Here is a 12,212-nt window from a genome sequence, read left to right as displayed (position 1 = left end):
TTCTATTTAGATGGTGGCATAAAGGCTGGGGGGTGGGGTGGGGTGGGGGCTTGTCTTCTCATCTTTCCATTCTCCAAACACCTGAGTTTCTCTTAAATCCACTGCTTTGCTTTGCATTAATGTGGCTGTAGGCAAGGGAAAATATTTAAAGACCAGCCCAGTTCCTCTGTTGGATTTACATAGCCTAATTCCACTAAAGATAGACAAACCAGTTGGCAGGGGAGTCATTCAGCATCAGGAAGATTCTGCAACTCTGATTATTATTTAGGCATGAGAGAATGATGGGCTTGCTGCTGCCCAGCAGTCAATAAGCAGTATGTGCCGGCTCCTCAAGTGGTATGTCAGGCTCCAACAGCAAAACCAGCAGCAATTTTTAACGCTGTTGAGGCTGGCTTTAAAAAGGAGTTTGGTCTGTTAGGATAGCGCTGAAGAGATGGTGAAAGTAATGCAGGTCAGCAGAGGGGATGTTTGTACCATTTACTTCGGGGTTTCTTGGCTCCTGCTAAAGGCACCGGTCTGGTCACCGGTGACCTCGCAGCGCCTGTTGGAAAGAGCTGCTTCTCTTCACCAGCTGACCAAGGAGCCTTGGTTCCTGACTGGGTAGATGCAAATATTCCCTCTGTTCGCCTTTTCGGTCATCCGGAGTTCAGCATTGAAATAGAGTTGGGAGGTCAAGCCAAAATAATCTTTAATGGGTTTTTTTGTTACGCTGAAGGCACAGACTTGAGGAGAATGATTGATATGTAACTGATACAGGTGTATTTGTTCTGCATGTTAAGGTCCACCAGGCCCAGAAGGTCCACGAGGGCCACCCGGCAGCGGAGGACTTAAAGGGGAAAAAGGGAATCCAGGTCCACCTGGCCCACCTGGCCTGACTGGTCAGAAGGGAGATCAAGGACTGCCTGGACGCCAGGTAGGACAAGAGGTGGATTTTTCCCCCGGGTTTATTTTTAAATGCCGTAAAAATGGAATATATTTGGGTGGAATATGCAATTTATCATAGTAAAATAAAAGCCAAATTGTGGTAGCTAACACCCTGCCTTGTAGCAAGCAAGAGGGTCTTTTCCTTAAGCATCCCCCAGGATCTGGGCAGCGTGGTCCCCGCTATATTCCGGCGGGAGCCGGAGCTGTTGCGGCGCCCCCCTTGCTCTTTGTTTCTCTGGAACTGCCGAGGAGATGTGAGTAACGCGAAGCTGTTCTGTTCAGGGGGATCCTGGTCGTCCAGGTCTGAATGGAATGAAGGGCGATCCCGGGGTTCCAGGAGTTCCAGGATTCCCAGGTATTTAACTGCCATTTCCAGCGAAAACCCCCAGACGCAGTAACAGCCCCTCAGGGAGAAACAAGCCCGATTTTGGCCGTTCCTGCAGCAGAATCTGTAGGACAGCATCTTCCACCGTGTAACTGTGAATCTGATGTTTCAGGTATGAAGGGGCCCACCGGACCCGCAGGACCCGCCGGCCTCACAGGCAGTCAAGGCCTGCCAGGCCCACCAGGTAGGAGTCCTGCGGCGCGTGATGGTCACTGTGGCTCCCCGCCAGCAGAGTCTGTGGCACAGAGGTAGGACTGAGAGTCTCAGCCAGCAAGGAGAGCACCAGCTTAAGCACAAATCCAGGCTATAATTTTTAACCCTGTAAGTCATCCCTCCATATTTTATACTCTGTGTCCACCCTACGTGGGTTAACCCCTACAAGAGATGCCCTTTGGGGGGTCACCTGGAGCACTTTTTTGCCTTATTCTTTGCATTGGTGGAGCTCTTGGCTCCCGACTTTGCAATAAAGAGTAACAGAAGCTGTTTCTAATGCTCTTCCACCTCGGTTTATCTAACACGAAGCTGCTTTCTCTCAGGTCCACCAGGTTTGCCAGGTACCATCGGACGAAGCATCGTTGTCAAAGGAGACCCTGGTCCCCCGGGTCCTCCGGGACACCCTGGGTCGAAGGGGCCACCTGGGTTGCCAGGGCCACAGGGATTGCCAGGTACGATCCTGGGGGTCCCGGGAGAAAACGACACCCGGCGTAGCCAGCTGCAGTGCGAGTCACTCGGCACAGGCTGCAGGGACATGCTGCTGAATTCCGCAAGAGGGAACAGATAAATGCAGGGCTCTGCCGTGGACATCGGGGTTCACGGTCTCGTCTGATGTGTCATGAGGAAACAACAGACGAGTCCCAGACAATTTAAAGATTTTGACAGTGAGATTTCAGAGCTTTTATTTCGGTTCTGCATTTGGCTGTTCTAGGTCCCATTGGTCTTCCTGGCGACCCGGGGCGAGACGGACTACCTGGTTTTGATGGTCCAGCAGGACGTAAAGGAGAGCGAGGTCTTCCAGGCCAACCAGGTATGGTGTTTATCCTATGGGGACCCAGGGGAAAGAGAGATGCTCCCTTTCGTGAGTGCAGGCTAACACTGGGCAGTGAGATCTTTGCCTCACGGGAATAAGAATAAAATCCTAATTGTAGGATTTTCTTAATGCAAAAATATTACAAACTGAACATACTTGGGCTTGGATTATTCCTCGAACGAACACACTGCCACTCATAGCTGAGTAATACTGTAGAGTGCTTTATCTCAAGCTTAACGACATCCCCTTTGCAGCACAGATGATGTGCAGGAGGTAAAGATGACAGTAGGAAACAGGAGAGAGAGAGTAAAATAATTTAACTTTCCAAGACCCCTGCAACACAGGGGAGTTGTGCTGTTACTTTGTAACGAGCTGTGACAGCCTCAGGGGTTTAACTGAGATCACATGAAAACGTAATTTGAGGAAGACAGCGTTAGCAGACACCAGGTCCCCCAACGCACAAGCACCTCCATCACAAGACCGTGCCGCCTTTCAGACCTACATCAGTCCTAAAAGAGCAAGGAATTGCGTTAGCAGTAACGCTGTGCGCACGCCTCTCGTGTCAACAGGTTCACGAGGAATACAGGGACCTCCTGGTCCTGATGGTTTACAAGGCCCACCTGGTCCTCCTGGAACAGCTTCTGTTGCTCACGGATTCCTTATAACTCGGCACAGCCAGACCAGGGATACGCCTCTGTGTCCACAAGGAACGTCAAGAATATACGATGGATTTTCTCTTCTGTATGTGCAGGGGAATGAGAGAGCACATGGCCAGGACTTGGGTGAGATACTCTCTGTGCTCCCTCTTTAAGGGGAAAGGTGGTAGCTGCTGCTTCAAATGCTCTGGTTCGCTGAGGAGTTGACAGTCTTGGAGATGTCTTAGATGAGGCTGGGGATTGGGTGCTAACATCTACCACCTCCAGAGGTTGCGCCTTGTCATTCAGGATGAGAATGTAAACCGAAACGGAGAAGTTAAGTTTTTCCCACGTGTGACACTTTGATAGCACGTGCGGTGCGCTCGTGGGTGGGGGGGAAGAACACACCATTACTGTTCTCAAAGCATTCCCATAAAAAGCAAGGAAGTGAAAACTTTGCTGTCACGTTTTATGTATCTCGCTCCGTAGGTACTGCTGGGAGCTGTCTTAGACGGTTCAGCGCCATGCCCTTCATGTTCTGCAACATCAACAATGTTTGTAATTTTGCATCAAGGAATGACTATTCCTACTGGCTATCAACTCCGGAGCCAATGCCGATGAGCATGGAGCCTCTGACCGGGCAAAGCATCCAGCCGTTCATTAGCCGGTGAGACAAAGCAGGCCTCGGGTCTCTCTAAAATCCCAATAACCAGCACTTCTGCGTTATTTCCACCGTGCAGGTTGGCTTTGGGAGATGAATCTGTCATGGTTTGCTCTGGGAGATACTAGGAAAACAGCTTGGTTTAATGTATTTGTTGTGTTAAAGGGTCTGTCGGTGTGCAGCAGTGACAGTTAGAGGCTGAAAGGCCGTAAGAGCTCTCCTCGACGGCACAAGCCACGTAGCCGGCAGTGCGGGATCACCGTGGGCAGGAGAGAACCGGAGAGCTGCCAGCTCTAGGGTTAAGGCATCCACTTGGAGACTTGAGCTTCCGGTTTTTGTTTCGGGAACTGCTTCAGCGTTTCACCAATGGTTGTTAGTGGAGATGCAGGCAGGTTTTACACTCCCAAATTCTGTCTTATTGCAGTAACAAAGCACAGGAGAAGTCTTAATTAATAGGACAGCCTCTCACAGGCTAGTTTGCCTTTTTCTGCACAAATATTCTTAATAAAACATACCCCTATTATATTTTAATACCACGTGTTTCTCTGGTGCTTCCCGTGTCCAGATGTGTTGTGTGTGAAGCTCCTGCTATGGTGATAGCTGTTCACAGCCAGACCATTCAGATTCCTTCGTGTCCTCCCGGCTGGGACTCCCTTTGGATCGGTTACTCTTTCATGATGGTAAGAACTGCCTCTTGCTCCAGCAGTGCCCCTCAGCCGCTGCCTGCTGTAGGCCTTGGTTAGGACTCCAGCGGTCGTCACGCGACAGCCTTTCCCTTCAGTCACTAACCCTGGCAGCCAAGACCAACGGTGACTTTCCCGTACTCAGAGCCCAGCGTAACTGCTCTTGATGGGGGGGTCTGACCCCACGTTATCGCGGCCAAGAACAAACAGCGGCGCTTTTAGTAGTTGCATGCTGGGGCATTTCACTTGTCGCACCTACTCTAAGACTCTTGTTTGTGTTTCTTCCCTCCCCCAGCACACCAGTGCAGGAGCAGAGGGCTCTGGGCAGGCCTTGGCATCACCTGGATCCTGTTTAGAAGAATTCCGCTCGGCTCCATTTATTGAATGCCACGGTCGTGGCACCTGCAATTACTATGCCAACTCGTATAGTTTCTGGCTGGCAACTGTCGAGGTGTCAGAAATGTTCAGGTAAGGAAACCTGTTTCTTGTATATTGCTTCATTCCAGAATGAAAGCTTTGGAAACAGAATTTATTCCCAAGATCAAAAGAGATTTGCTCACAGGGGTACAGGGAAATAATTGAGCCTGTTTTCCCCCTCACAACCAGTTTTTCAAGTGTTTCCTTAGTAAGCCTTGAGCGTTATTTAAACACTTGCTAGGGCACATTATGTTTTGCAAGGAGGCAGATCCTTTTTATGTCAGTTCTTATTCAGATTTAGGAGTACCTTCTCTGAAAGCAGTCCTGCTCTGGTTACTGGATTTGTAGCCCAAAGATCGCGTTTTCTTTGTTTGGGGTTTATTCTTGCCACGCCTCTGAACAGCCAGGGATGGCACTGGGTGGGCTTTAAGGTCCCTTCCAATCCAAATCGTTCGATGATGATGATGAAACCCAAAGGCTACGACCAAAGACCCCAGAAACAGTCTCAAATGTACAAAATTCACCTGCCACTTGGTTTGGTATCTGTGCCCTATCACGTGCCAGGCTGCAGTGGCTGACGGGCACAGGCTGTGTATGCCGAGACCCCGGACAAAACCGGGCATCTGTCACCTGCTGTCAAGGACACGCAGAGATCGCTCTTGAGGAAAACTCAAAACCAGCCCTAATTCCTCACTTATGTACTTAAGGGTTGTCTCGAACCGCGCCTGAAGTTTTAAAGGAACCGTTCTGTAAGCACAGAAAAAGCTAACCTAACCTTACCTTTGTGTCTGTCACCCAGTAAACCTCAGTCAGAGACACTGAAAGCCGGAGACTTGAGGACGCGTATTAGTCGTTGCCAAGTTTGCATGAAGAAAACGTAACGTCTCGGAGAACGTTTTATAAAACAGCTGAAAATTCCTAAGATGCACTGTCTTCCAGCTGCAACAATGGTGCTACTGTGCGGAAAGGAGAAACAAATCCAAACTGTTCTAACCATGCAAATTCCAGTGTACCTCACTCACGTGCCAAACTGAGGGTCGTCCGGTACGTCGCTGACGAGCACTACGATGAAAGCATTGACCTCTTGGGAACAGACAACGCTCCGGCTTCGCAGAGGATCGGAGGATGCAACTTTCATTTCTCTCCCTGTTACCAAAATGGCACCTTTTTGATCAGCCAAGAGAATAAAGAAAAACACGACGCACTGAGTATGTTTAAAATAACAAGACTGCAGTTTTGAAAAACATTTTTCATGGTGCTACTAACCCTACTGTATCCCAGGTTTTTAATATGAAATTTTAAGCTTATTTCTCTTTGTAAGTAATGAAATGTGTATATTGTGTAAACACCTTTTTAGTTGAAACTTTTAGTCATTTAGAAACCAACCAGACTGATAGAAAAATGCTTCTGTCTGAAATTAAACCATACGACAGTATTTTATTATGAAACTTGTGCTACAGAGAGAGAATTTACCCCTCTTACACCAACTTCTTCATGGAACAGTTCACTTCCTTCCTGGGGAACGCGCAGTTACTCTGAAGCCACGTTGATCAGGGTTTAAGTGTTGTACGCCACGCTATCGGTGGTTTTCCTCGTGCTGAGAAATCCCAATCCACTCGAAAAGGGGTTTTTTGTACCTTGTGAAAATACGTGACATTATTAGCCATATTCTATATCCTTTTCTGAATAAAAGTCACGCTCACATTTTAGTCACCGGTTTGGTTTAACAAAACCTGTTCTGTGGGAATATCCAGTTACCAAAGCATTTAAGGGTAAGCTTACATGAAACCTCTACTCTGAAGTGGTGGTTTGCATTTTATCCCAAATAGTGTACGTGCTAAGAAACCTGAGTAAAATAAAGCATAAGCTGGTGGAAAACTTCCTATTTACAAATTAATCTGTTCATCTGATGTGAATTTCTACCCATCCACCACGTAGTGACGGTATACAGCAGCTCCTGTGTACGTACCGCTCGCGTAAGGCCTCGCACGGCGGTGCCCACGGTCCGCCCGTGTCACTTCGTACGAATCCATCTGTGTCTTGGAGCATCTCTTTGCAGCTGAAAAGCGATGGCGTTGTGTCGGCACGACTGCTGAGCTGCTCTGCTCGGTGCCGCAGCTCCCTGGCAAAGCAGACGCTCTCCCCAGCGATGGTGTGTTCATGTTTTCCTTGCGTATCGCCACCTCAACGACCAGCACAGCTTCACCTGTGAATTCACGTACTGCTCTGTACAGGTGAAGGCTGTTAGTACTGACAACTGTTAAGTGATTTACCTGCTAATGGTTATTCAGTCTTGTTACCCCTGTTAACACGGAGCATCAGCAATCCCCCTGGTTTACGCACAGTTGACAGACCTAGGACTGATGCCTGACCGGGTGGCCGTGATTTATATGCAATTGGTGCTGATTTCAACCGAGTATGAAACAGAAGTTCCTTAGTTTACAGCGCACAATGTTAACAGCTTTGTCTCGTTTCCGTTAGCTGCAGTTACAGGTGTTGGTAGAGAGTGGGCAATTCAGCCAGGTGCATCCTTCAACTCATTTCACTTGGCTGATGCACTTAGAAATCAACTGAACCTGCTGCTACCTCTGGTTCAAGAACTTGGTACCAAAGCTGACATGAAATAGGAAGTGTCTCAAGCCCTTATCTTACTGCTGGCTCCTCAGAAGCCTACATGAGAAGGTAGCAGCCTCTCCCCAGCCCCCAAAAAGCAGATGTGAAGGAGGTCCCAGAGGAAAGAGCTCTCCCAGCCTTCCCTACCGTCAGCCCGCCCTGCACTCACCAACGAGCGTTCATGTCGGGGGACCTGGGAAAGGGCAGAACGCGGTTGTTCTCGCCGTGCACAGACAGTGCTGCTTTCTAGGATTTGGGCTTCTCTCGCAGCGCGTAGGACAGCCCCTGAATTGAAAAGACGGGTGATACCGGTCCGAGCTAAGGTAGACGGCACCCCCAACAGCTAGTCTTGGGCAGCTTTAGGTCCCAAACCTGCGAGCTGACCGCAGACCATACAAACAGCCAGCTGACAGCGACCTTCTCTGCTTTGTTCCCACAGTTCTCACCCCAACCTGGAGAACAGGCCCGACCTTCATCAGCTTCAGGCTGAGATTTCCAAACGGGCTCATTCTTATTAAGAGCAAAGTGGTCTAGAGGGGAAGAAGCATCTTCTAACTGAGACCTGAAGCAAAGAGTCACGTGATGTTTGCTTAATTCCCACCCCCCGTTCTGTGCCTTAGAGCAGGTAAATCACTTGCCCTGGGTTGGATCAGTTACTGATTATAAAAAAAACCATGGTTCTTATTTTCTCCTACTTCTTGACTGCTTAGACTGTAAGCTCTTTGGGGCAGAGACATTGAGGGGCTCAAATGTTGGTCGGGGCCCTCTAGGTGCTATCCATCAGTATATAAATATTAAACTACAGGTAAAAGCTTGTGTTTGCAGATTTATTATTAAAAAAAATAAAAAACCTGTTTTGAACATTAGAGCCTTAAAACAGTCCTCAACGTACCCTAAGCCTAAGGCTTGGAACACGGCTGCTTCGTCTGCAGTGAAGGCTCTTTTTCCTGACGTCGGATTGAACTGCAGCTTGCATTCTCTTCACTAATCACACAGTCTCTTTTAGTTATCCTGAGCAGGAGCCTGGAAGAGAACCCAACTGTACGTTAAGCTGCGTGGGGGCAAGTTGCAGGCTTTAGCCACTCGAGGGCACCAGGCTGCTTTGAAAGAAAGCTGAACAGACCCACTACTGCCTTCCTAGCAGCACCGACTTTTTAAAAAGCTTACTCTTTGCTCACTACCCCGTTCTTGCCCTTGAAGGCTTGCTGCCGATGCTGTACTGCCGGCTGCAACTGCTGAGTGAAAAAATGCAACTTCCTAACGCAGTACTAGTTTGCAAATCCTAAAACCAGCAACGTTATGCATAACTTGGATATACACTGTCAATTCTAGCATTAAAGCCCAAAGTTCTGCTCAAGACGGGCTCTGGAGTATCTTCCTTCACTCTACGAAGTCTCATTCTAATCCTTAACTTGAACAGAATCTGCTTCCTTCAACCTTAAATTCATTGTAAGATGGGATTTAAACTTCCAAAACTGTTCTGCAGAGTAGAACCTGAAACTGAAGTGGGCACAGAGGGCAGCGCAGCACCGTTTCCCTACGATCGCTACCACACGCACGCTTTGTGCTTCGGAAGCTCTTCAGTGCGCAGCTGTTTGTCCCCTATTGCAAAGGGCAGGCTCTTCTCACATCGAAGGGTGCAAGAATCATAGAATCATGGAATGGTTTGGGTTGGAAGGGACCTTAAAGATCATCCAGTTCCAATGCCCCTGCCATGGGCAGGGACACCTTCCACTAGACCAGGTTGCTCAAAGCCACATCCAGCCTGGCCTTGGACACTCCCAGGGATGAGCATCCCTGGATGCCCCAGCAGTACCCATCTCTCAAAGCAGGTTTAGAATCTGAAAGAGCGACACACTGATTTTGCAAGCAACAAACGCCCAGGTTCTGACCTTTGAGCTTCTGCACTTACTCCCCACCTACTTTGCACGAGTGTTTCGTAGTCGGTGTGCTGCCTGAACTGCCACGCTGGGGCCACCACGGGGGAAGGTCACTCTGCCAGATTTAGGACTACACCACAGTCAGCAGCGTTACGTGTTCTCAGCAGGTCCTTCCCAGGGGAGTTAGGCTTCAGCCAGCCCAGCGCTGCTGCTGGACACAACGCTGCTGCCGTGACAAAGCAGGGGCGCAGCGATAGCGTTCCACGTGTGCAACGTAGGGTACGCCTCTCCAGGTACCAGCTTTGGAGAGAAAGATGATTAACTCAACCCAGCTGTAGCAGGCGGGTGAGCACTGCCCCGCAACAGCCTCAGCAGGCAGCGAGGTGAAGAGTAACTGGTTAGTAAAGCAGCCAGACTGCTGCCTTTAGTAAGGTACCTGCTACAGCCCCTGGGTGGAGCACAGGACCAGCAGCTTCAGTGCCCACTGAGCTGGATTTCCCGAGTCCTGCAACCATAACACTTCTTTTAGAAGTTTTAAATTCACTCAGAGGACCCAAGAACTGAGCTTGGTCTGTTTCGTTAACAACAGCGAGGTGGGGGGAGAAGTTCTTACCTCCCAGAGATGTACAGCAAGCTCCGTGCTCCTGCTCTCTGTTCACAGCCCTCCACAGAAAACGGGGGAAGCTCCTTCCCGCTGGAGGGAACACTGCTGCTATGGCCAAGAGGGATGAGAAGAACACGCTGCAAGTTGTCTCACTACCTGGTAACTGGGAAGGCCCTTCCTCCCGCTATGAACCTCTCGTTCCCAGTCATCTGGCTATTCCCGGTACCGCACCGCAGCGAGACACAAGGTCCATCACAACCCCTCGATGTGTTTCAAAACAAAGACTTTGAGTAAGTTCCCTCATGACTGTCTCCAACTGGCGATAGGTCTAGCTGCTGTCTGGTCCTGAGGCCTCCCACCACGCTGCAGAAGCAAGAGTGCTGTCAGTGATTCACCCGAAGGGGGGTGAAAAATGAGTGCAAGACTCTGTCCTCCACCCCACCTCCCAAAAGCAACCCCTCAAGCAGTTCAGCCCCTTTCAGATCCAGTGGGACAGTCCAAGTCCTCTCGAAGCAGCTGTGAGGCCGCTGCAGCAGTCGTGACAGTGTTTGGATATTGTTTGTTTACTGCTGGTAGGGCTGGTGCTTCCCGACATGTGTGAGACAGTCTTTTTCCTCCCAATCCAGGCTACGTGCTAGGAAATGGGGCCCTGAGCAAGGGGGCTGGTTTATTGGAGGAAAACCCTATTCTTCCAGCGAACTCGACTGTTGCAGCTGTTCTAATGCACTGTTCTAAGAGGGTTCGAATTCCATCAGGTGTTTTCAGGAAAGTGGGTCTAGTCTAAGACATTTCATAGTAATCACCCACATTCACGGAGATCGTTACACTCTATGGATCTCTTACCTATGGATATCGATATATTTTATCTGTGGGTGAACATGCTTTCTATACCCCATTACTGACAGGTCCTTCCTGTCAGCAAGGAGTTTGGAAAGGCACTACCCTTTCGTGGTTTATTTCCACACTTAGGTCCAAGTGTTCGCACAAGTGGGCGCGTCACCTGAAATTCTGAGCTCGGGGGGGGGTTGTGGTTTACATGCCGAGAGCTTCTTTAACACAGATCGAAGCCAAGCATTACTACAAACCTTACAGCAGCCAGCCATACCTGTTCCCTTCTACCCTGAACTCCAAAGATGGGAACCTACCCGACACTACGCTGCTGAAAATGCTTTCCAGGACTACCATGCAGCTTCCATTCCGAGGCATGGAGAAAATGATGAACGACAAATTGCCCCAGCCTCCTGCATCTACAGCAGGAAGTGTCAGGCACCGATCCTACTTTTCATTCCGGACCTGTTTACCAGCCTGTGACACAGCAGACTCCTGGGTGTTCTGCTGTCTGTTCCCTTCCACCCTGTGCGGCAGGGAAAATTACAGGCTGGGAATCGCCCCCCCGAAACACAGGAAAAGCTTCTCCACCTCTTCAGGGACACAGGGTGACAGACCCACTTGAAGCAGCAAGCCGCCGCAGCAGGAGGAAACGGACTTCTGACAGGGAAAAACACACGTTTGCTTACAAATCAAACCCAGACACGGAGCTACATGAACACGTATTTACTGCAAGTAGCTCTATGGAAAGCCAAGTCAGATAAATATAAACACTATACAGAGCTTCAAGCCAGTCTCCCAAAACCGCAAACGCGATGTGTTTTACAAAGAAAACAACATAACAATATTTACAATGGAAGACAAAGCCAGATCAATCAGCTCAACTTTAAAACAGATCTGTGAAGCAGAAATAGCAAATATAATGAACAGTTTCGACCATATATGTTTTAGTTTGTACAGACAGTAACTGTCCAATATCAAATTAAATTTACAGGACAAACATTGTTCTATCATTGGTATTTTTGAACTATACAGCAGCATAAACGGGTAGCTGGAAGGTAGTATATATAGTGATATGTTTTACATCATCTGAAAAGGTTCTTCCAGCACAATACTGAATAAATTAGTTGCTGTAAACTAAGAGATTCAAAAAGATTGCATATTTATTATGCCGTACCTATTAGTATTTGTACCACTACACTTGAGGTTACCCATTTACTCATTTATTCAGCATTTATTAAATCAGTGCTGTATATTGTACAGTGGCAGCCTCAGGGATCTAATATGAAATAAGGATGTAACAAATTTCTTCAAAACAACCTTTTCCCTTTCACATTAAATGTTTGGAATTCTCTTCATCCAAATTTTGATTTCTTAGAAAAGATGTAAAGCTTTATAAAAAGCCACCTAGGTATTGCATTATTAATTTACGAGACCAAACCAGAGCTCTGTGGCAAGACAGTATCGTGGTCTGTAAGAGTGGTCGGGTTTTTCGTTAGTGGATGTTTAGCAGCAACAAGTAACTGTACCAACTTACGCTTCTCTTCCAGAATCA

The 12,212-nt window shown here is 48.5% G+C and overlaps 1 protein-coding gene across 1 annotated transcript; it reads left to right on the top strand.

The window, feature by feature from the left end:
• Window positions 1-779: 779 nt before the first annotated feature.
• On the top strand, window positions 780-6,197 carry LOC104505456 (collagen alpha-1(IV) chain-like; the record flags this gene model as incomplete). Its single annotated transcript, XM_010151822.1, has 10 exons — window positions 780-913; window positions 1,207-1,279; window positions 1,422-1,493; window positions 1,846-1,974; window positions 2,235-2,333; window positions 2,906-3,118; window positions 3,461-3,638; window positions 4,198-4,312; window positions 4,611-4,783; window positions 5,532-6,197. Coding segments are annotated over 10 exons (1,268 nt in total), but the record flags the coding sequence as incomplete, so codon positions are not given.
• Between the last annotated feature and the right edge of the window lie 6,015 nt (window positions 6,198-12,212).

The sequence above is a fragment of the Eurypyga helias genome, unplaced genomic scaffold (genome assembly GCF_000690775.1).
Source record: "Eurypyga helias isolate BGI_N326 unplaced genomic scaffold, ASM69077v1 scaffold14735, whole genome shotgun sequence".
NCBI classification, from domain to species: Eukaryota; Metazoa; Chordata; class Aves; order Eurypygiformes; family Eurypygidae; genus Eurypyga; species Eurypyga helias.
This window is presented reverse-complemented; position numbering and strand designations above follow the sequence as displayed.